Source organism: Budorcas taxicolor, chromosome 5 (genome assembly GCF_023091745.1).
Source record: "Budorcas taxicolor isolate Tak-1 chromosome 5, Takin1.1, whole genome shotgun sequence".
Classification (NCBI taxonomy): Eukaryota; Metazoa; Chordata; class Mammalia; order Artiodactyla; family Bovidae; genus Budorcas; species Budorcas taxicolor.
In genome coordinates this window covers 88,288,016-88,312,775 of record NC_068914.1, presented here as the reverse complement: position 1 = coordinate 88,312,775, position 24,760 = coordinate 88,288,016, and the positions used below count along the sequence as shown (strand labels likewise).

Here is a 24,760-nt window from a genome sequence, read left to right as displayed (position 1 = left end):
GTCTTTCCAGCATCAGGGAATGAGTTAGCTGTTCGCATCAGGTGACCAAAGTATTGGAATTTCAGTTTCAGCACCAGTCCTTCCAAAGAGTATTCAGGGTTTCTTTCCCTTAAGGTTAACTGTGCAAGGGACTTTCAAGAGTCTTCTCCAGTACCACAGTTCGAAAGCATCAATTCTTTGGTGCTCTGCCTTCTTTATGGTCCAGCTTTCACATCTGTACATGACTACTGGAAAGACCATAGCCTTGACTATAGGAACCTTTGTTGGCAAAGTGATGTCTTTGCCTTTTAACACACTGTGTAGGTTTGTTATAGCTTTCATGCCAAGAAGCAATCATCTTCTAATTTCATGACTGCAGTCACCATCTGCAGTGATTTTAGGAGTTGTTGGAGAATTCAAAAGCTGTGCTGCCACAATTACATACAGCACAACTTCGAAAGATAAATTTACATATGAAAATTTTTTAATTGCATATTTTAACATCTTAATAAAGAAACTTAGTTATGTATAATACAGGATTTTTGTCATTAACGTTCTTCTTGATTTTAAATGTAATATACATTGCTTGCCTCTGGTTGCAGTGTTAAATGGGTATAGTCTCCTAATGGACATTTTAGACTAATTGCAGTATGGTACATGAAATTATCTATAGGTAAACAATTGTTATGGTAAACATGAAACAACTTCACTAAACATTTCTTGAAATGAACCTGCATTAAGTGAAGAAATTCCTTGCTTGATGGAAACAAATATGTTCAGAGCCAAGTTAAGGAAAAAACATGAAGTTCTTTAATTGTTTATTTTCACAGGTAATGAATAATTATACTTAATCTTTGGATATTTTATGAAAATTTAATATGTGAGTTGGAATTATTTGTAATTTTAGATTTGCCTGGTTGTTTCCACATAGCAAGTGCTAAATAAAAACTTCCAGTGTGAATGTTGTAGGAGGGGGCAGTATTAATATTTTATAATTTTATTAGTAAAGATTATATAGTCTTCTGAGTCTAACATCAAACTTTGGAAATTAAAAAAAAAATAAAATGATCAATTTCTCATAGGAACTGAAGTTAAAAGATGAAGAGTGTGAGAGGCTTTCTAAAGTGCGAGATCAACTTGGACAGGAGTTGGAGGAACTCACAGCTAGTCTATTTGAGGTTGGTCTATTTATGTCTTGGTCAAGAGCAATGTCTTAATTTTTATATATTGATAGAATTATTTTTTGAGGGAATCTTGAAAAAGACATGCTTAGCTTCATGCATATTTGTAAGTCCTCTAAAAAAATATTTAAGAAATATAGAGGCTACAACTTAAAATGATGTAAAAGACTATGGGCTACTAGAATCGGGTGGTTTAAAAATGTGAATGAAAAGAGAGGAAGTAAATTTTAATTTTGATTTTACCAACTATTTAGGGGCTGCTTTCAAGTAACTTTATATGATTCCATAACACGGATGGAAAACCTTTGAGGTAGTTTTCTGAAAGGGGGTAATTTGAGGAACATTATCTCCAGCCTGCCACAGGATCAGAATGTCTACCCAATTCAAGCCGTGTTTCTCAGTAGGGGTGCCATTGACATTGTAGGACATTAGCATCCTTGCTGTATTAATCAGGGTTTTCCAGGAAACAGAACCAATAGGATGCATGTCTATACATACATATATCTATATATGTGTGGAAAGAGGCTTATGTAAGGAGGTTGGCAAGTCCAAAACCTGGAGGATGAGTTGATAGACGAGAGACCCTGGTGTAGTTCCAGTCTCAGTCCAGAGAACCAGGAGAGCTGATCATGTGGTTCTAGTTTCTAGTTCAAAGGCTGTTAGGCTTGAGACCCAGGAAGAGCTAGTGTTTCAACTTGAGTCTGAAAACAGAAAGAATTCTCTCTTACTTTTGGGGGATGAGCCTTTTTGTTCTAACAGGCCTTCAGCTGATTAGATGAGCAGCACCCACATTGTGGAGAGCAATCTGCTTTACTCACTTTACCAATTCACATATTAGCTCATCCAGAAGCATCTTCACAGAAACATCCAGAACGTCTGCCTTAAATGCCTGGGTACCTGGGGCCCAGTCAGGTTGCCACACAGAATTAACTATCACACTTGACGTTGTTCCCAGTAATCTGGTAATACTCCCTCATCATTTTGACAACTTTCAAGTACTCCTGTGGGGGGTGGGGAGAGGATATTATTTTCTAGGTTAAGAACCACTCCCTAGCGCATTTCCTTTAGGTTATAAGACCTTTGGCCTCAGAGGTTCCTCATCACACACTGAAGTGTTACTAGAGTGGCTAGTGTCCTCATCACTTTACCATATTTTCTTTTTTCCTCTGAAAATTAGTTCTTAAAATTTTTAATGTAAAAATGGATTTTAGGGGAAAAGTTTCTTCACCTTTGTTATTTTTGTATATGCAGAATCTTTTTTAGTTTTAGATATGCATATTTGCCTCCATAGTTGTAATCCTAATATATTTTGTACTTTAAATAACATCTTTTCATGTTACTATATAGTCAGTATAATGAAAATCATAATCTATCCAGTGTATATTCCACAGTTTTTATTGTTGTAAGTAATATTGCAGAGGATATTTTCAGAAGTGTGGGCTCTCTATGCCCCGCTCTGCTCACACCCCTTTGCTCTCTCACCTGTCTTTTTTGGGGTGATTTTCTTTCATGAATGTTTAAAAACTAACTTTTTTTTTGTTCAGTTAGCTAGTTATCAGAGATAATAGGACTTTAAATTTAAGCTTAGAAATAGTGGGAAATTAAAGATCTGGAGGGCTTCCTTGGTGACTCAGACGGCAAAGAATCCGCCTGCATTTCCAGAGACGTGACTTTGATCCCTTGGTCAGAAAGATTCTCTGGAGAAGGGAATGGCAACCCACTCCAGTATTCTTGCCTGGGAAATCCCGTGGACAGAGAAGCCTGGTGGGCTACAGTCCATGGGGTCTCAGTCGGACATGACTGAGCTACTAACATACAAAGATCTGGAACAGGAGTTATGTAATGTTACATTTTTATATGTAGAAGGAGTGTACAGAAACATAAGGCATTTCTTTCAGTAATGTCTGGCTAGAAGAAAATTTTACAATATAGTGTTAGTAGATAAGAAAGCAAATACATTATGCTGCTTATGTTAATGTTGGTTTCCTGCCAGCCTGCCCTTAATTTTAGCCCCCACTTAGTTCCCCCCAGCTGCATGTACATGTCATTTTGTTAGATGAAGTAGGAGAACAAACAGAAACTTTTCCCTGTCTCTAGCAGGATGTAAAGTACCAGAAGTGCAGTTTGTGCAATGAATGAAAAAGTTATCTAAAAAGCATAATTTTGGGGTCCCTAATTTATCTCTGACCTAACAGTGACTAATAACCTTAACTGTGTGTACTTTCTGGGAAAGAAGTTACACTGATTAAAGATGATTTCAGTAATGAAGAAAATTGTATTCAAACCAACTGCTTACTGAGTTTAGAAAAAAAGTAGAGAAAGTTTTTCTGTGGTCTCAGTTGTGCCTTCATGATCTCAGTTTACCATTGTTTTATGAAAAAATGTTTTTGCTTACATTTTAGGTATATGTGTAAATAGTTTTTTTTTTAAGAATTGAAGATTATTCTGAATAAACTCAATTTATATAATTTTGGTAAGCTTATAAACTCAGATTAGGAATTTATATATGATGAATGATCTTGAATATAATTATACTTTTGTATTTAGCAAAAAATACAAGATTATAAAGTTGTATATGTACGTGTATATATATATTTTTTCTTACAGTATTATGGATTTTCAGGTAATGCAAAATATAAAGTGAAATCGGTTAAAAGAATGCTTTACAAAGTAGTCTACATTTAACATGGAAAAAAAGATATGTAGTCTTAAGGTTTTTTCAGCCAATTTTAGTAAATGTCTATGATATGCTTAGTTTATCTCAACAATGCTGTAAGCACATATAGTACAAATTATTTTGTTTGTGAAGAAAATCATAAGTAGAGTTAAGAAGAATGCTGGGACTCAAATTCATGACCTTGATCTTGCTTTTAAGTATGGTGAAAGTCATAAGTGGCACTTCCTTTTCTTTCAAGCCACAGAGACAAAGTTGAGCATGAACCCTCATGATGAAGATATTAAGAATTCCCTATGCACGAGTCACTGTTCTAGACATATGTACTTAAATTATGCACATATACTAGCGCACATCATAATGCTGCATACATACACAACACAGAAGTTTTAAAAAAGTGAAATAGAAATACTTAAATTCTTTATAATATAGAAGTATTCTCATTAAAATACATTGTATATATGTGTATTTATTTCGTGAGAGCATTGTGATTGAATATGTTATCTTGTTTTTGAAACCTTGTTTTAAATTTATGATCCAGATGATAGTGATTGTGAAGTCGCTCAGTCGTGTCCGACTCTCTGCAACCCTTTGGACTATAGCCTGCCAGGCTCCTCTGTCCATGGGATTTTCCAGGCCAGAGTACTGGAATGGGTTGCCGTTTCCTTCTCCAATGATGATATGGTCTGAATTCCATTTTTAAAATTTAGATTTAATGTTATTGATAACACAGATATACTCACCTGAAAGGAACAAGTACATCTTTTCCTGTAATAAGTCATGATAATGAATTTTCAGTCCCATTGCTAGTTCTGTGAAAGTTTTTCCGTAACATTCTCTAGCGAATTTTTGTCTTTAATGCCAACAAATTGTTTTTTAAAACTAATCAGAAGATGGTGAATAAACATTATTTTTAAAAAAGAAAAAAAAAAAGATCAACTAAATTTGAATCACTGCTAACCAGAGAGGAAAAAAATTCTGTGTTTGTAAATATATGGACATGAATGTTTGTGTAGATCACAGGTGTGCAAACTATAGCCTGCAGGCCAAAACTGGCCTATATCTACTTTTGTGCAGCCTAATGAGCTGAGGTTGGTTTTTACATTTTCAGATGGTAAGAGGAGGAAAAAGAATCAAAAGAGGAATATTTTGTGACATATGAAAACTCTGTGAAACTCATATTTCAGTGCCCATGAATTTTTATTGAAATGGCTATATTCATTGATTGTTTTATTGTCTGTGGCTGCCTTCACACTATAGCAGCAGAGCTGAGTAGTTACAACACAGACCATATGGCTTAGAAGCCTGAATTACTTACTATCTGGCCTTTCTAGAAAGTTTACTGACTTTTCTGTGTAGATGATACTTAAATAATTTTTCGGTTTCAGAATGACAATGATAGAAAAGTTTTCAAGCTCATGTATCTTTTGATGTCTTTTGTCAATTTTTAAAATCCTATGAATTATCATTTTAAATACTCCTCTTGCCTCATTCTAGCTCTTTTCTCTTTCCTTTTTGGACTCCAGTTACATTTATTTTATACCTTTCCAGTATATACCTATATCTCTAAGGGGACAAATCACCCCAAGTTTCAGCTCACTTTCCTCAGTTTACTTCTTCTGGATCTTGGTCCTCTGATTCTTCACTATTTTGTTGCTCTCTAATGCCTTCAAAAACATTTTTAAAACATTTGTCCAGCTTTTAAAAACTGTCCTCTGTAGGATGTTTGTTCTGAGTTGCATGGTCCGCCATTAATGAAAGCAGAATCCAATTCTAAACATTAAACAAATATTCTCTCCATAGCACATATTACTTTTGGATTCATAGTTAAAATGTCACTTATTTTGAAGGATCAGATTAGATATACTTATTATTTGGGAACTACCTGTCAAGTAGTATTTTAACGACAGTCACTTGTTAAAATTCAGCACTTATTCAGCATATCTGAAATACTTGTTATTTTTAAAAGAAAAATGCTTATCTCATTATTAAATTTGATAGCTCCTACAGGCTTTGACACAAGATACCCAGCATAATGGTGCATGGAATATTCTCACAGTTAATCTCATTTAATTATAAGCATTCATAGTGAAGCTTTTCTTATTTAAAACAATATCTGTAAATTTATTATAATACAAGGGCACATACAAGGTGTAATGTCATTACATACTCTTAAGAGCAAATGAATAAATGGGAGTGCCACCATGGAACTCTGGTGTGGAGAACTTCCAGTCCCCTGAACAGCCGACAGACCTCGTGAGGGTTCGCTTGTCAAATTGTTAAACATCTTTGAAGCTGATTTCCTTCCTTCTGCCTTCCATCACTCTCTTCCTCGTGAACAGTAAATTGAAGTTCTAAGATCTAAGCTCTTACATCCTGGGGGATTATTGCAAGCACCCTGTATACTGTTCCAGTCCACCCTTATATTTTATAGGGATTATTCCATACAGCAGAGTAAGCTTTTTAAAATACAAACAACATAATGTCATTCTCTTTCTTAAAAGGCCACAAGGCTTCATAATGGATTTAGAATAAAATCCAGAATTTGTACTCATATTTTATTTGATTATTAGAATGTCTTCAGAGTGTAAGCTCCTTAAGAGTTATCAGCACCTGGAACGGTAGCTGAGGAAGCTGCTGCTGCTAAGTCACTTCAGTCGTGTCCGACTCTGTGTGACCCCACAGATGGCAGCCCACCAGGCTCCCCCGTCCCTGGGATTCTCCAGCCAAGAACACTGGAGTGGGTTGCCATTTCCTTCTCCAATGCATGAAAGTGAAAGTGAAGTCGCTCAGTCGTGTCTGACTCTTAGCGACCCCATGGACTGCAGCCTACCAGGCTCCTCCGTCCATGGGATTTTCCAGGCAAGAGTACTGGAGTGGGGTGCCATTGCCTTCTCCAAGCTGAGGAAGAGATGTTATGAATAAGTGTTTGATGAATAAATGTTGTATGAATGAAAGGGAATTAAATATCTAGAGTTTCGTATATTTGGTACTAAAAAATTAAGATCTTATGAAAGGATAAACTCAACCTTTCGATTGCTCTGCACAAAATCAAGATTTAGTATCGATTTGTGAGTTTTTATTGTGAGCTCTAAGGCTTCTCAGCTGTTACTCCTATAAACTGCAGCATTACTGATGTGTTAATATTTTTGCTTGTTTCTCCTGTATGTCTTTGCTGTGCATAGTAATATGAATATAAATTACAAAAACCTAACTGCAAAGAAGTTCAGTTTGACATGTGGATCATGACTTTTCCTTCTTTAGCATTTGCAGTCTTTACACAAGTATTGATTAGAATGATCAAACTAACCTTGCCTGCCTCTGTGGTAATAGATACTAAAAGAAGGTACCTATTCTTTATTCCTAATAATTGATCTGTCTGATGACAGTTGCTGCTTCAGCTGTTGACACTGAATACTTAATTTTAGGCAAAATTTTGTTAGTGTATCTTTGTTTCAATCATAGACACCTGTTGAAAGATTTTTGAAAACAAATGATAAATACTTTGTTTCCAAAATATGAGATGTTAACTTTTTTAGGAAGCTCATAAGATGGTGAGAGAAGCAAATGTCAAGCAGGCAACAGCAGAAAAACAGCTAAAAGAAGCACAAGGAAAAGTAAGTTTTTGCTGCTTTTAATAGGATAAAATATAAAGAAACTAGTAATTACAGTTGGAAAAATACCTTGATGTTTATTGGATTTGTTCTGATTATAAAAGTACTGCTTACTTTAGAAGATTTTTAAAACTACAAGACACTATAAAGAAGAAAATAGCTACTACATAGATATAATTAATAGTGAACATTTGGTGTACATTTATATTAGAAGCAAATGATTTAAAGCTTTGTGAATCACACATATTATCAAAAGGATTATATAATTACATTTTAAAGTCAATTATTTTTTTTTATTATAAACAATGTGTCAACCTATTTTATGTTTTTTTAAATTTTTTTTTCATTTTTTTTTTTTAAATTTTAAAATCTTTAATTCTTACATGGGTTCCCAAACATGAACCCCCCTCCCACCTCCCTCCCCATAACATCTCTGTGGGTCATCCCCATGCACCAGCCCCAAGCATGCTGTATCCTGCGTCAGACATAGACTGGCGATTCAATTCTTACATGATAGTATACATGATAGAATGCCATTCTCCCAAATCATCCCACCCTCTCCCTCTCCCTCTGAGTCCAAAAGTCCATTATACACAGCTGTGTCTTTTTTCCTGTCTTGCATACAGGGTCGTCATTGCCATCTTTCTAAATTCCATATATATGTGTTAGTATACTGTATTGGTGTTTTTCTTTCTGGCTTACTTCACTCTGTATAATCGGCTCCAGTTTCATCCATCTCATCAGAACTGATTCAAATGAATTCTTTTTAACGGCTGAGTAATACTCCATTGTGTATATGTACCACAGCTTTCTTATCCATTCATCTGCTGATGGACATCTAGGTTGTTTCCATGTCCTGGCTATTATAAACAGTGCTGTGATGAACATTGGGGTACATGTGTCTCTTTCAATTCTGGTTTCCTCGGTGTGTATGCCCAGCAGTGGGATTGCTGGGTCATAAGGGAGTTCTATTTGCAATTTTTTGAGGAATCTCCACACTGTTCTCCATAGTGGCTGTACTAGTTTGCATTCCCACCAACAGTGTAGGAGGGTTCCCTTTTCTCCACACCCTCTCCAGCATTTAAAAAGCCACTGAAATGTTACTAGATTTTACTGTTTTAGAAATGAACTGCGCCTAATCATAAACTATTTTTAAATATGAAGATTCTGAAAATTTGCATCTGTTCAGTTGCTCAGTCGTGTCCGACTCTTTGTGACCCCATGGACTGCAGCACGCCAGGCTTCCCTGTCCATCACCAACTCCTGGAGCTTGCTCAAACTCATGTCCATTGAGTTGGTGATGTCTACAGCCATACCACCCTGAATGCACCCAATCTCATCTGAAAATCCACATAGTGAAATGTTAAACATTTTGATAATTTTAAAATTGTCATCTGACATTGTGAATAGCAACTTAATCCAGATTGTATGGGAACATCAAAAAACTGATTAAAAATAAAAAGCCCTCCCCAAAACCCATTTAGTTTACTTTCCTTTTATTACTCCACAGGAAATACACATTAAACTTATGTTTCTTCTCTGAAAGTTACCAAATTGTTAACATTTAGCTGCATCTGTCAGAAAACATATTCAGTACATGTGACTGTGTTGATTTCTTTTCAAGATTGATGTACTCCAAGCTGAAGTAGCTGCATTGAAGACACTTGTATTGTCCAGTTCTCCAACGTCACCTACACAAGAGCCTCTGCCAGGTGGAAAGGCACATTTTAAAAAGGGCCATACAAGAAATAAAAGTACAAGCAGTGCTATGAGTGGCAGTCATCAGGACCTCAGTGTGATACAGCCAATTGTAAAAGACTGCAAAGAGGTAACTCGTCCAGGACTGTCCCTTCTGACTCTGTTGATACTTAGTAATTCTCATCACTGAGCTGTTGGTTATGATTTTTGCCAGCAAAACTTTTAGTACAAAATATTCAGTATTAAGATGGGGGAGGCTTTGTCTAGAGCTGGCTGCTTTCAGGGATTCTTCAGTTCCCTTCTCTTCCTGGCTGACCTTGGAGTACCTGCTGGAAACTTGGTAAGTTTCTTAATCTCGATATTTCATTTAGGGAGCAAACTGTCGTGTGTTGTATAAAGGAGAGTGGGTGACTTTAATGATCTGGCTAGTCAAAATTTATTGCTTGCATGCTCCAGCAAAATATGAACATAAGAAATATATGAAAATATTAGGTGATTTTCTTGAAGAACAGTGTGTTGTTTTTACTTAAATTCTGGGAGAAACAATTTTATATCAGTAAGGTAGTCCTGGAGTTAATTCAGATAATTAAGCAACAACAATAGAACTGATGGTAAGCTTTAATTTTATAAAGTATGTTATGAGGATAGCTGAGATAATGTGCTAATATTTTGAGCTGTTTTGAGTAAAAATTGTGTAATTGTAAAATAGTTTTTACTTACATGTGATGAGAAAGCATGTCCAAGGGGATTGATCACTAATTAACAAGCAGCCTTCTCCCATTTTTTTTCTTGAAAGTTGTATTTTACATTGTTGAATTCAAGTCTCTCATTAATCTTTAAGAAGCTGTGCTTGTTTAGATTTTTACATAGAAGCCAGGAGTTTATTTAATTGAATAGCCAGGGTTGTTGCTCATTTTAATTGAATTGTATATTGTTTAGTTATTCATAAGAAAGAACGATGCTGGTGAGAGAGAAGTTCAATACTTCGTTAAATCTGAATGTGATGAAATTAAAATTCACACTGGTTTCTGTTAAATATTTAAGAAATGTTTTTAGTCATAACTTTAATTCTGATTTCTTTCAGTATTGATAGCATTTTTAATTGCTTGGTACAACTTGTATTTTTGCTGTGATTTCTCAGTGTGTGTAATTATGTACCCTTTTCTCCCTGTTTTTTACACTGAGAAAATTTGGATGTTTCTCATGGAACATTTTAAAGTTTTGTATTTATGAAATTCCTTAAAATATGCATATAGGCAGCATATAACGTTCTGCTTTCTGGCTATATCTTGTATTGTAATATTTTGTGAAAAACTTGTCAAAATGTTTTATTAGACAAAGGAAACACATAAATTTGACCTGTGTAAATCTTAGATACAGTTGGACAGAAAATGGGATATGTCCATGTTTCTGCAGAAAATGTGATGGGGGCACTCAGTCATGACTTTACAGTGTTTCTTCTGAAAGCAGTGAGGACACAGGTGCATGCATGCACACACAGTCAGGCAAGGCTCTGAGATCAAGTCTCTCAAATGGGAACTTTTACTGGTTTCTTGCTTGGTAACCTTGGTCAAGTTATTTTATCTCTCTAAACTCTAGTTTTCTTATCTATAAATGGAGGTTATAATATTTATCTTGCCCAGCTTTGAGGATTAAATGTTTGTGAAGTGCTTATTACTGTAGTTCCTGACAGAGTCAGCTCTTAATAAGTAGTTTAAATTATTGCCTTTCAACTAGAATCTTTTCTCAGAACACTACTTACCCAGTTTGGGTTTTATATCCATCAAAGGGTAGATTTTACAAAGAAAATTAATTTGAAAATGTATTACTTATCTGCTAATATTTTTATCCTTTTGCCTTTAGCTTTGATTCAAGGAATTTATGGATTGGAATGAAAAAAATTCACATTGAGATTGCCATTATACACCTTAGAGGAAAGTCTCTAGGAAAGCTGGGGTACAGCCAGTCTTCCGTTACTTTCACATAGACTACATGCACATCTGATTGAGCTGTCCTGGAGGCCGTAGATGCAGTCAGTGTTTCATTTACAGGGTATCTAGTGCTTCTGGACAAGAGGGGCTTAAAGTTGCGGGTGGATGAGGGACACTGCTCTGTGTTTGGGTGGCTGGGGGCTGGGTGGATCTTTATATGCTGATGGGCAGTATTGAGCTGGGCTGGGGGAATCCAAAGAGAAGAATACTTGGGAAAAATTATTAAATTGGAAGGAAAGAGAAGAGACAACTGGAAGAGTGAATAGGAAGGCCGGTGCCAGCTGGATTATTGGTAATTCAGATGGTAGACACTAGATGTTGAAATGGCAAAAAAATCTAAATGAATGTTACATATTTGAGATAGTCAGCTTAGGAGGCTGTGTGTGTGTGCTGCTTTTAGTTTTGCAGCTTGTAGAGTAAAAATTTTGAAAATTCTGGAAATGCCTTAAATAGCTGAACAGTTGGTGTCACTTTTGACCCCAAAATAGATTTCACAGTTTGGTCAGCCTCTATTAAACACTTGTTTTAATTAACTTGGCTCCAAATTGTTTTCAGAGGACTTTTGTATTCAGAACAGTGTGCACCTGTGTCTCAAGAAGAACTCCAACATTAGTGTTACATTTTTTTTGGTGGGTAGGTAATGGTAGTGATCTTTGACACCATAGTGATTACATTGAAAAGCACCCGCTAGTTATTTGGGAGTTTAGATTGTTTTTTAAAAAGAATGAAATATTGCCATTTGTAGCAACATAAATGGACCTAGATAGTATCATACTCTTTGAAGATATCAGAAAGAAAAACACAAATATGATCACTTATATGTGAAATCCTAAAAAAGGTACAAATGAACTTATTTACAAAACAGAAACAGACTCACAGATATAGAAAGGGATCTTATGGTTGCCAAAGGGGAAAGGCTGAGAGAGGGATAAGTTAGAAGTATGAGATTAACAGATATACACCACTGTATATAAAATAAGCCAAGAATTTACTGTATAGTACAGGGAACCATGGGATTCCCTAATGGCTCAGTGGGGAAGATCTTGCCTGCCAGTGCAGGAGAGGCAGGTTCAATCCCTGGGTGGGGAAGATCCCCTGGAGAAGGAAATGGCAATCCACTCCAGTATTCTTGGCTGGGAAAATCTCATGGACAGAGGAGCTGGCAAGCTACACTCCAGGAGGTTACTAAAGAGTTGGACATGACTTAGCAGCTAAAACAACAACAGGGAACTATATTCAATACCTTATAATAATCTATAATGGAAAGAATTTGAAAAAAAAAGTTTAATTGAATCACTTTGCTATATACCTGAAACAAACAATATTGTAAATCAGCTATACTTCAATTAAAAAATTGCTATCCTGTATTATATCTAGTCAAGAATGGTTTGATTGTTATTTTAAATAAAGAATATTTGTTTTTTGGTAATATATTAATTAGGTTTTGGTTTTATAAAGTGATTTTCTGTTTGTACTTCTTTAAAAGTTATTTTATGTTTTCTTTTGTCAGGCTGACTTATCCCTGTATAATGAATTCAGATCTTGGAAGGATGAGCCCACAATGGACAGAACCTGTCCTTTCTTAGACAAAGTCTATCAGGAAGATATCTTTCCTTGTTTAACCTTCTCAAAAAGTGAGGTAATTTTTTAAAAACTTTAATAGAAATGCATTAGAGTTGTTCCTATACCTTTTACTTAGGCATGTTACATATTTTACTATCTCTTACATAGATAATTTATAAAATGTCATGTTTTACCATTTTCTCCATTCCATATTAGGGTCATAATAATTTCTTGGCGTTCACTTACTCAACCTTCTTCCTTATTTGAGCAGAGGATCACTCACACTGCAGTATGTTTTGCACTGGAGTGAAGTATTAAATATGTTAAGGGGGTAGGGCTTATTTCTTAACTTTTAGTCCAAGAGTCAGTGTAAAGGAATTTCTGTATACTTCAAGCTGTTTGTTCGGTTTATCCATATGTGATTTTAAAATTCCTGTTTAGTTCCTTCATCGTTAAAACAGGGGGAAAAATGCCTTCCTTGTCCATGTCTCAGGTTTGTTAAGACAAAACGAAGTCAATTAAGTAGATAGAAAAACTTCCCTGGTGGCTCAGACGGTAAAGCATCTGCCTGCAGTATAGGAGACCCAGGTTCTATCCCTAGATTGGGAAGAACCCTTAGAAAAGAGAAGGCTACCCATTCCAGTATTCTTGCCTGGAGAATTCCATGGACAGAGGAACCTGGTGGGCTACAGTCCCTGGAGCTTCAAAGAGTCGGACGTGACTGTGTGACTAACATTTTGACACTTTCAAGTAGACAGAAAACCTTAAAACGCTGTGCAAATGTAAGGTCATAATTTTAATTTGTTCTTACATGCGGGAGGTTTGTCTGCAAATATCCAGTCAATAAGTGTTTTAAGAAAGTTAATCCTAAGAGTCTTTAGAGAATTTAATTACAACACTACTTGTAAGGAGAAGTTAAGAGAAAGACTAAAATGCTTTTGATATATAGCTGTTAGTCATTATGGCTCTGGCCCTAATTTTAGGTAGATTGCTACGTATAAGTAATCTTGCCAGAATAAAGTAGTTTGCCCATTTCATCAGTTGTTTATCAGTTACTACCGTCTCCATCTGGGCATTTAATATTTGATAATTCATTTAATTCTTTTGTATACTCTTGTGCACATAAACATGAGATCATTAAATATGTAGCTCTGCTTAATATATATTGCTCTGGTATGATGACCGGTATTAAAAAATAATGCATAAATTTGGCAAAATCAAGCATTAGGATATTCATTTTGAAGTGACTTTAATAGTGGATGTTAATTCTGGATAAGGGGTGATCTGGAATTAATGTCTTTAATTTCCTTCCAGAAAATGAGAAAAGTTATTTAGCTATAACTGAATCACTTTTCATAACAATATTGGAGTTATGCAAGAATTCAAACCAAGCTTATGTGGTTTCTTTCTTTTTCATTAGCTAAGGCAAATCTAGGGGAACTTGAGGAAAAATAATTTTTAAACATCAGTTTACTGTGAACTAGAATTTTCCATTTTCCTGTCAGCATCTAATGTTTTTTGTGTTCTGTGAAGTTGGCTTCAGCTGTTCTGGAAGCTGTGGAGAACAACACTTTAAGCATTGAACCAGTGGGATTACAACCTGTTCGATTCGTGAAAGCATCTGCAGTTGAATGCGGAGGACCAAAGTATGTTTTCAAAATCATGTCTTGTGGAAGAATATTGAGTTTTAAAAATTTTATGTGTTGCAGTTACTTTAATTTTTTCTGGTTTTAAATATGGTTAAATCTCTCGTCAGTTTTCTGTTTAGAGTCTGTGCAGCCCAGAGACCAACCCGCAGGCAGTGTGGGGATTTCAGATGTATCGTCAGTGGAGAGCTCTTTAATTACAGACCTGTACGTGGGATCCAGGTAGATCAGGTGTCAGAAACTTTTTTTTTGTAAACCACATATTGTAATCCATTACCTGATTATGAAATCTCTTTTATGGGTCATAAGCAGATTTTTTTTGTTATACTTTTCATGTTCTGGGCTTTTTGTATAAAATATTTCTTCTTGAAGTTTGCTGTCAAAAATAATTTGAAAAGACAGTGAATTAGACTAGGTCTTGCCAAGCGTGAAAACAGGGCACCAAAAGACTTGGCTAGTCCTCTCCTTCAGTACTCTCATTGTAAAGCTTTCTCACTTTGGTAAAGAAACATTTCTGTCGTCATGTGTAAGAAATATTTGACAGTTGTGTACCTTCAGGGGTGACTCCACATTTCATAGCAGAACAACCCTTTTTCCAACCAGTTCTGGAAAAGATTGAAACCAGCAGTACCTAAAACCTTTGGCACAGCTGTTTAAAAGGTGACTTTGAAAGATTTCAGGGAAGCTGCTTAGTTGGTTAAAAACTAGATCAGTATAAGGGGACTGAAGAGCCTAGGAGAGCTCATGTGCGTGCATGCTAAGTCGCTCAGTTGTGTCCGATTCTGGACAACATACTGGAGTATGTTGTCATACCTCATCCAGGGGATCTTCCCCACCCAGGGATCGAACCCACGTCTCTTATGTCTCCTGCATTGGCAGGCAGGATCTTTACCACTAGCATCACCTGGGAGGCCCAAAAGAGCTCCTAGCTAGCAACAGTTGAATCCTGTCAGGCAGGCTATTTGAAGGCAAAAGAAGAAGCGGCTGGTTGAGATTAACTGCTGCTGCTGCTGCTGTTGCTAAGTCGCTTCAGTCGTGTCCGACTCTGTGCGATCCCATAGACAGCAGCCCACCAGGCTCCCCCGTCCCTGGGATTCTCCAGGCAAGAACACTGCAGTGGGTTGCCATTTCCTTCTCTATTGCATCAAAGTGAAAAGTGAAAGTGAAGTCGCTCAGTCGTTCTGACTCAGCGAACCTATGGACTGCAGCCCACCAGGCTCCTCCATCCATGGGATTCTCCAGGCAAGAGTACTGGAGTGCCATTGAGAGATTAACTGCTAGGTCAGTTAAAACCGGATGTGGGAGTTGTGTCGTTCTTCCTGTTTCCTGTTAACGCACATTGCACTCTGAGCAGGATCAGTCAGTGCTGCTATTTGGGTAACTTATTTTTTTAGTCCTGTGTTTGTTCGTGAGCCACAAGTCTGTCCACCTAGAGTTGTGTCCTGTTTTATGCTCCCCATGCCACACTTGTAGTATGGTGGCCTCTGAATTTTGGGGAAGAGATTTACATTTCTAAATTCTACCCATCAACTAACTCCTGGGTATTTTTATCCTGATTGTTAATGATAGCAGTTTTTGTACTTGAAGTTCTGTGTTATATCTTATTTTACAATAGCAGTTTTTATTGTAGGGTTTTAAATTTATGGTTGCATTGTATCCATCCCACATATTAAATGTGTAATATCATCAAATGAAATCTCAGTTACAGTAGATTTTTACAATATTTTAGTAAAATAATTATACTGAATGAAAGTGAAAGTCACTCAATCATGTCCACCTCTTTGTGACCCCATGGACTATGCAGTCCATGGAATTCTCCAGGCCAGGATAGTCTAGTGAGTAGCCTTTCCCTTCTCCAGGGGATCTTTCCAACCCAGGGATCAAATCCAGGTCTCCTGCATTGCAGGTGGATTCTTTACCAGCTGAGCCACAAGGGAAGCCCAAGAATTCTGGAGTGGGTAGCCTGTCCCTTCTCCAGCGGATCTTTCCAACCCAGGAATCAAAGGGAGTCTCCTGCATTGCAGGTGGATTCTTTACCAACTGAGCTATTTAGGGAACAATTAACATAGTTAAGGGTATTATTGTGCTTGTGGAAATGGGGCCGGAAGCCAAGATGTTTGCAGTGCATATTGTGTGGAGAAAACCAAAGGAAAATGGTGTCCTTTTTTTTTTTTTTCTAAAATGAAACGTGAAGTATGGCCCCGGCTAAGGCTCTTGTGGATGAGATTGTCAAGACAGTCACTAAGTGAATGGCATAGTGCTCTGGGAATTTTGTGGAAGGCGAAGTCACTCCACTGGTGGTGATCAGAACAATTATTGGAGGAGCTTTGGTTTGATCTGGGTTTTAGAAGCATGAGTGGAATTTGGATAACAAAGACTGAAGAAGGGAACAAGGAAACTGCGTTCAAAGGATGATGAGTGTATGGGGAGGAAAGATGTGTAAAGAAAGGAGTTAGAGGTGACTGGATGGGGGATGTGAATTTTTGGAAGTTAATAGGGCTCTGGTTTACAAGATGATAGATGCGGACTTAGACACGTTGACATTCTTGAGTGAAAATGGCAAGCAAGGATTTGAAATCTTGGGACTAGAGCTATTGAGATACTGAGGTAGTGTAGTATGTTTTTTTTTTTTTTAATTGGAATTAGAGGTCAGAAGACAGCGTTGAATTCTAGCTCAAATAAAAATATATTAGCTTCAGAAATGAGATAACTTAAACACTTTATTTTAAAAGTTGATACTTAAAACCATTTTACCTGAGTCATTTGAAAGTTAGAAAAATAGTAGACAGACAGATATATGTCTGCTTCCAGAAGAGCAGTATAAAGGTGATTTTAATCAGTTTGATGGTACATTTTTCTCTTGTGTAAATTATACTTAAAATAGTATAGTTCCAAGGACTTTTAACACTTGTGCCTTAAATTTCTTGGTTGTCCATCCTCCTCAAGCTAGTAGTAGTGCTTTTAAATATTATTATAGATCATTAAAGGTGTTTTCTAATAAAGGAACAGTGAGGTGAAATCTCTTGAAAAGGTAAGAATTCTTTTGTGATTTGAATGGCCAAAATTATTCTCTTTTAAGTAACCATTTGTTGTATGTTTGCTTAATATGGAGCCACATACATTTCATATTTCTCGTAAGTATAGCTGAAAATTCAATGTCTAGTTAATACTTTTTTCTTTATAACTTATAATGCCCTATAAAATGCTATTGGCCACTTTATTTTACTTTAGAGCTACACTAAGTTTGCATTGACAAGGAGTGGTAGCTGTCTGTAGTCAAGCTTCTATTTAGCAGGGTGACAGCTGGGCTTCTGTGAGTCCAACCTGATCTTGTTGAGCAAGTAGAGTGACAGGTGGCCTGTCACTTAACCAGCAACCACTGAATGTCTGCTCTCTGCCAGGCGGATACTTACTGTCAGGCATTTCAAGATGAATACAGTACATTCCCTGCTCTCAAGAGGCTTCCATCCTATTGTAGCCTGAAAACCCTCATACATGTTGTAGTATGCAAAGAGGAAGGTCGGTATGTCTAAATGGAGTATGTACTCTCTGTGTAATTGTAATTGTTAAGATGCAGTGTGTTTGTAAGATTTCTTATTCCTTTGTATTTCTCAGGCCTAGGTGCCACATTAAATGCATATACACCAACCCAACACACCAAAAAGTATCCCATCTGGAAACTGTTGTCCTGCAGGCTATCAGTAGCATGTTTTGAGACTTGAACAGTCACTTTTAAGTTTTTTTCAACTAAGACAGAAGTTGAAGTCCCAGTGGAAAGCTGTGGCCTGCCCTGCAGCTGATTACTTATTTGTAATTTTGTTCCTGGTTAGGACATATATTGGAGAAGGAAATGGCAACCCACTCCAGTACTCTTGCCTGGAAAATCCCATGGACAGAGGAGCCTGGTAGGCTACAGTTCATGGGGTCGCAAAGAATCGGATACGACTGAGCGACTTCTTCACTCACTTCATACTTTATCACTGAAGAAGGAAATGGGAACCCACTCCAGAATTCTTGCCTGGAGAATCCCTTGGACAAGGGATCCTGGCAGGCCGTGGTCCATGGGGTCGCAGAGAGTCAGACACGACTGAAGTGACTGAGCAAGGACATATGTTAAAACATCTAGCTTTTATTTCTAGAACCATACTGAATGCTATGCTTGTAAACTTCTACTAGAATGTAAGCCCTAGAGGGTAGGGTTTTTGTCTTTCTCATCTTCACAGAGTACCTGATACAGGGTAGGTTGTCAAATATATGTTGTCTGAATAAATGTGCAACTTGTTCAGAAGGTAGGGGCAAAATGCTTTTAATTTTTTAAAACTAAAATTTATCCTTATTTTACAGAAAATGTGCTCTCACAGGTCAGAGCAAGTCCTGTAAACACAGAATTAAACTAGGGGACTCAAGCAACTACTACTATATTTCTCCTTTTTGCAGATACAGGGTAAGTAACATAACCATTAACTTTAATAAAGCTCTCTTTGACAAGAAACATTTGACTGGTTAACATTCTTTTCTTTTTGGCCCAGATCACTTCTGTCTGTAACTTTTTCACATACATTCGGTACATTCAGCAGGGACTTGTGAAACAGCAAGATGGTGAGTGTCAATTCATTATAAAATATTTGCATAAAAGTTTGGTAAAAAGTATAGGACATAATAGTAATGCTCAAATAAACATTATTGGTACATTTATCTTGAATCTCTTTAATAGGTGTAATAAAATGTGTGAATAATTTGGGAACAAAAGCATCTTTTAAAACATATTGTATTTAATCCTTAGATTTGCCACATTTTACTCTTGAATTTGAAGCAGGATCAGTTTTAACATTTAAGGAATATATGATAAACCAGGTGGTAAATGTGAGAGGAGCATAAAGCCTGTTGAACATACTCCTTAAGAAATAAAACTGAGCAAGGTCTAAATGTGGTCAGGCTTATTTTAATTAGTGGAGCCCACAAGGCACTAAGCTTTTTTCTGTATTTTCTCCTTTCACATGTGAGTTAACAAAGTAGTCGTGAGGGTAATTCCGAGTGGAGTAAAGATCACTGTCTTCTACATCAACAGAAACGTGTAGATGATATATCCAGAGAGCTAACCTAGTGCCAGGGTGGCAGCATTTTTAATTGTAGTCTTTCATGATTAGTTATGGTTTTATAGTCGGATGTCTTAAATACCAGCCATAGAAACTAACATGACCTGACAGCTCCAAAATATATATTTTTTAATACATCAGTTCAGTTCAGTCGCTCAGTCGTGTCCAACTCTTTGCGACCCCATGAATTGCAGCACGCCAGGCCTCCCTGTCCATCACCAACTCCCGGAGTCCACTCAAACTCATGTCCATCAAGTCGGTGATGCCATCCAGCCATTTCATCCTCTGTTGTCCCCTTCTCATGCCCCCAATCCCTCCCAGCATCAGAGTCTTTTCCAGTGAGTCAACTGTTTGCATGAGGTGGCCAAAGTACTGGAGTTTCAGCTTTAGCATCATTCCTTCCAAAGAACACCCAGGACTGATCTCCTTTAGAATGGACTGGTTGGATCTCCTTGCATATGGTTGTTTTAAAACAGAAATAGCAGATACTGAGCTAGGGACAAGTCCATACCAGTTTTGTATTTGAAGTTGTGGAGAATTATCTTGTTTATCTTTTTCCAGACCCTGAAAATTTTCCTATACTGAAAAACTGGTAAAAGCCTACTGTGTTTTAGTAATGTAAACCAGTGAATGTTAATCCTTTCGAACAATTAGCTGTGTTGGTAAAAACTTAGTTTAGCATTTTCAAACTCTGGTATATTGAAAATAGTCATTTGTTTATAATCACATGTAATTAGGGGTTTTGGGGGGTTTTTTTGGTAATTAGGTTATAATACCTAAAAGAATAGGGGTGAAACCTGTCTCTAATCAATATTGAATTTAAAAAGGCTACAGAGCATACAAGCAGTCTTTAAACTGTATAGTACTTTTTATGACTTTGATAAAAATGCGAAATCAGGTGGGCCTTAGGGAAGCATCACTACGAACAAAGCTAGTGGAAGTGATGGAATTCTAGTTGAGCTATTTCAAATCCTAAAAATGATGCTATTAAAGTGCTGCACTCAGTATGCCAGCAAATTTGGAAAACTCAGCAGTGGCCACAGGACTGGAAAAGGTCAGTTTTCATTCCAATCCCAAAGAAAGGCAATGCCAAAGAATGTTCAAACTACTGCACCATTGCACTCATCTCACATGCTAGCAAAATTCTCCAAGCTAGGCTTCAACAGTACATGAACCATGAACTTCCAGATTGTCAAGCTGTATTTAGAAAAGGCAGAGGAACCAGAGATCAAATTGTGAACATCCGCTGGATCATTGAGAAAGCAAGAGAGTTCCAGAAAAACAGCTACTTCTGCTTTATTGACTATGTCAAAACCTTTGACTGTGTGAATCACAACCTGTGGAAAATTCTTCATGAAGTGGGAATACCAGAGCACCTTACCTGTCTCCTGAGAAATCTGTATGCAGGTCAGGAAGCAACAGTTAGAACTGGACATGGAACAACAGACTTGCTTCCAAATTGGAAAAGTCATACATCAAGGCTGTGTATTGTCACCCTGCTTATTTAACTTATATGCAGAGTACATCATGCAAAATGCCAGGCTGAATGAAGCTTTCAGTTGGAATCAAGCTGGAGTCAAGATTGCTGGGAGAAATATCAATAAACCTCAGACACGCAGATGACACCACCCTTATGGCAGAAAGCGAAGAAGAACTAAAGAGCCTCTTGTTGAAGGTGAAAGAGGAGAGTGAAAAATTTGGCTTAAAACTCAACATTCAAAAAACTAAGATCTTGGCAGTCCCATCAATTTATGGCATATAGATGGGGAAACAGTGGAACCAGTGACAGACTTTATTTTGGGGAGCTCCAGAATCACTGCGGATGGTGATTGCAGCCATGAATTTAAAAGGCACTTGCTCCTTGGAAGAAAAGCTATGACCAACCTAGACAGCATATTAAAAAGCAGAGACATTACTTTACTGACAAAGGTCCATCTAGTCAAAGCTGTGGTTTTTCCAGTAGTTATGTATGGATGTGAGTGTTGGAGTATAAAGAAAGCTGAGCACTGAAGAATTGATGCTTTTGAACTGTGGTGTTGGAGAAGACTCTTGAGAGTCCCTTGGACTGTAAGGAGATCCAACCAGTCCATCCTAAAGGAAATCAGTCCTGAATGTTCATTGGAAGGACTGATGTTGAAGCTGAAACTCCAATACTTTGGCCACCTGATGTGAAGAACTACCTCATTAGAAGACCCTGATTCTGGGCAAGATTGAAGGCAAGAGGAGAAGGGGATGACAGAGGATGAGATGGTTGGATAGCATCACTGATTCGATGGACATGAGTCTGAGCAAGCTCCAGGAGTTGGTGATGGACAGGGAAGCCTGGCATGCTCTAGTCCATGGGGTCGCAGAGAATTGGACACAACTGAGTGACTGAACTGACTTTTTCTGACTTTAATAAAATGGAAATCTTTAAAATTATCTATTGGTAGATAATACTATTTAAGCTTAAGAACAGATGATTTGTGCCAAGTTGTCAAGTGTATTTTTTCTCCTTGTTAAAAAAGAGTTTTTATAGGGACACATGAAAAGTACTCTACTTTATGAAAACAGGAAGAAAGGGTCATAAGTGGTGGGGGTTGATAGTGATGAAAGTGATGTCTTCTCTGGCTTCTCTTACTCGTTTATTTCACAGTCTTTAGTACACATTTATATTGAGTGGGTTTGTAGTAAATTATTATTGATTTTACATTCTGTTTATTATCTGTGCCTTGTGCTGAAAAGGATTTAAGGCAGCTAAATATAAAGCAGGGTTGCTCAGCCTTGGTACTATTACTCTTTTAAGCCAGATAATTCTTTATTGAGAGAGGCTGTCCTGTGCATTGTAGGATGTTTAGTAGCATCCCTGGGCTTTACTCACTAGGTGCAAATAATGAAAAACATTTACAGATGTTACTGTATGCACACTGGGGGGCAGAATCTCCCTGGTTAAGAACCACTGATCTAAATCAGTCTAATCTGATCATATGTCAGAGGGAGACCTTTTATAATCTAAAACAGAGCCAACTTTCCCCCACTTAATAGAGGGGACTTACAGAAGCAGAGATAATAGAAATGTACAGCGTATCCTCTGAATTTAGTTTTATTTCTAATTGAGCCATACACAGAAACTTTCCTTGTCATTACAAAGAGTGCTATTAAGTTCTCTGGACTGTCTCATGTTTTCCTTTTTTCCTGTTTACTCTGTTAGTTTTAATGAAAAGTGAAAAATGGCCAAGATATAGCAAATTAGAGCAAGAAGATCCATAAGTGAGATAATAACTCTTGTACAATTGAACATTGAGAATAGTTACTCAAGAAGGCAGCAACATTGCCAGTTACTCAGGACACTGAAATGTCTACCTTCTTTTGGACTAAAATGGTAGTCATTGATAATATCTAACAAATTGTGATCGCAAAATCAGTAAATGTATTTATTAATAAAACTGGGATGCTCAGAAGTACATGGAAAAGTTAGTGTGAAACAGTGATAGGATGTTAAGCATTAGGTACATCATTAGAAATGTCCAGTTGGCATTTCAGCTACCTAAATTTTCATTGAAACAAAAATAATTAAGATGATATTTTATGATTTATGTGTCCCTCTTTTCTCTTTGTGTAGTTGACCAAATGTTTTGGGAAGTTATGCAGTTGAGAAAAGAGATGTCATTGGCAAAGCTGGGCTATTTCAAAGAGGAACTCTGATGTTCTGCCTGGGACCATCCATGAACCTCCCTGAAGACTTGGAAAATAGCTGAATATTTTTACGGTTACTTGATATTTATTTCCAAGGAGCGGGTCCAAGACTTTTTCCCTCTTTTGCAGATTATACTAAGAAGTACTGTGATTTCTTTTTAAACTGACCTATGCTGTGTTTGCTTATTCTTTAGTTGAACACACTATAAAGAATTACAGGTGTACTAGTGATTGTAATTTATAGTTGCAAAAAATAGCTAAATAAATAAACGTTAAATTGAGTGCGCTTTTGCTTTCTTTTGTAGCTCTGACATGGTGCATAGGGTCAGTTGGATTTGAACTGTAATTTTCAAACTGTGCAGCAGCCTATGAAGGACAAGGAAGAAGGTTAAGTGGACAGGATCGCCTTCCTCCCCCTACGCCCACTAGCATGACTCGATTTTTGTCTGTTTTATACATTAGGATTAAAAGAAAAGACTTTATTTAAAGAAAGACTTCTTCTGAAAAGAAAGTTATCTGTTTTAATCATTCGGTTCTAATTTAAAGAATCCCATTGTTGTGGTGATTAATTTAAATATATCAGGTAGAAGACAGTCACATTTTATCCTAGAGATGCATTTTTTGGCATCTTGATGTAATGTGTCTATACTTTATATTCGTTGAGCACTTAGTAATCATTGAAAGGACATAAAGATAAATTGATATGATGTGTCCTCCAGGGAGTTGTAAGGAATGTGGATTGAAAGAGTGATACCTGCAAAGGATTGATCATAGAACTTCTTGATTTATAAATTTCAAATTATAAAACAGAAATTGTATGGAGAAACTAAGAGTAAATAGTTTCATGATGCATGCATGCATGCTAAGTCACTTTAGTCGTGTCTGACTCCTTGTGACTCCACGGACCATAGTCTACCAGGCTCCTCTATCCATGGAGTTCTCCAGGCAAGAATACTGGAGTTTCCTTGCCCTCCTCCAGGGGGTGTTCCTGACCCAAGGATCAAACATGCATCTCTTACATTTCCTGCATATAGTAAGTACAGAAAAGCGAAAGGAAACAAGAAACTACTTTAGTGTCTCCATCTAGTGAAAGCTACTCCATATTTTTGAAGAATAGATTTTCAGATATTTTCTGCATATATACATTTCTGAAACAAAAAGTGGACTTTTTTTTTTTTACTTAAATATTCTACAAAGCTTAATCACTGTAAGGTTTTGATTTTAGGATGTTAGCATAGTTTAATTACTCGTGTTTGGAGGTTACTATTCCCAGCTCAAGAATATGAAATTGAAAATGAAATTTGAAACTAGAATTTCATGTCTTGATAGTTACTCTAATGTGAGGACATAATAAACGTTCTCTCAGACTTTCGAAGCTTCAGAAGATTTTTCCACCCAAAGATGCAAATTAAAAACACTTTTGAAGAAAATACTAAAAAGAAACAAATCCAGGAGATGCTTGAGATTTGAGATGAAAAGTGATAGCTTATTGATAACTTAAAAGGAATTAAAAGATAAAGAAAAATATTAAATTTCAAGTATATTCATAACAATTTAGAACTGAAATTCTTCACAGTATCAACACAGAATGGGAGATGACCAAAGAATATGAGAATATATTAAAGTTCTCATCTTGTTAGATG

The 24,760-nt window shown here is 36.7% G+C and overlaps 1 protein-coding gene across 1 annotated transcript in view; it reads left to right on the top strand.

Moving 5' to 3' along the window:
• The window catches only part of RAB3IP (RAB3A interacting protein), a 68,009-nt gene extending 44,729 nt beyond the window's left edge, over positions 1 to 23,280 (top strand). Inside the window, exons 4-11 of the mRNA XM_052640418.1 lie at positions 1,062 to 1,157; positions 7,374 to 7,451; positions 9,073 to 9,276; positions 12,648 to 12,776; positions 14,234 to 14,346; positions 18,691 to 18,790; positions 18,876 to 18,945; positions 23,044 to 23,280. Coding sequence (XP_052496378.1) covers positions 1,062 to 1,157; positions 7,374 to 7,451; positions 9,073 to 9,276; positions 12,648 to 12,776; positions 14,234 to 14,346; positions 18,691 to 18,790; positions 18,876 to 18,945; positions 23,044 to 23,126 — 873 coding nt within the window. The 3' untranslated portion in view covers positions 23,127 to 23,280. The remainder of the gene's footprint in view (positions 1 to 1,061; positions 1,158 to 7,373; positions 7,452 to 9,072; positions 9,277 to 12,647; positions 12,777 to 14,233; positions 14,347 to 18,690; positions 18,791 to 18,875; positions 18,946 to 23,043) is intronic.
• Positions 23,281 to 24,760: the final 1,480 nt, after the last annotated feature.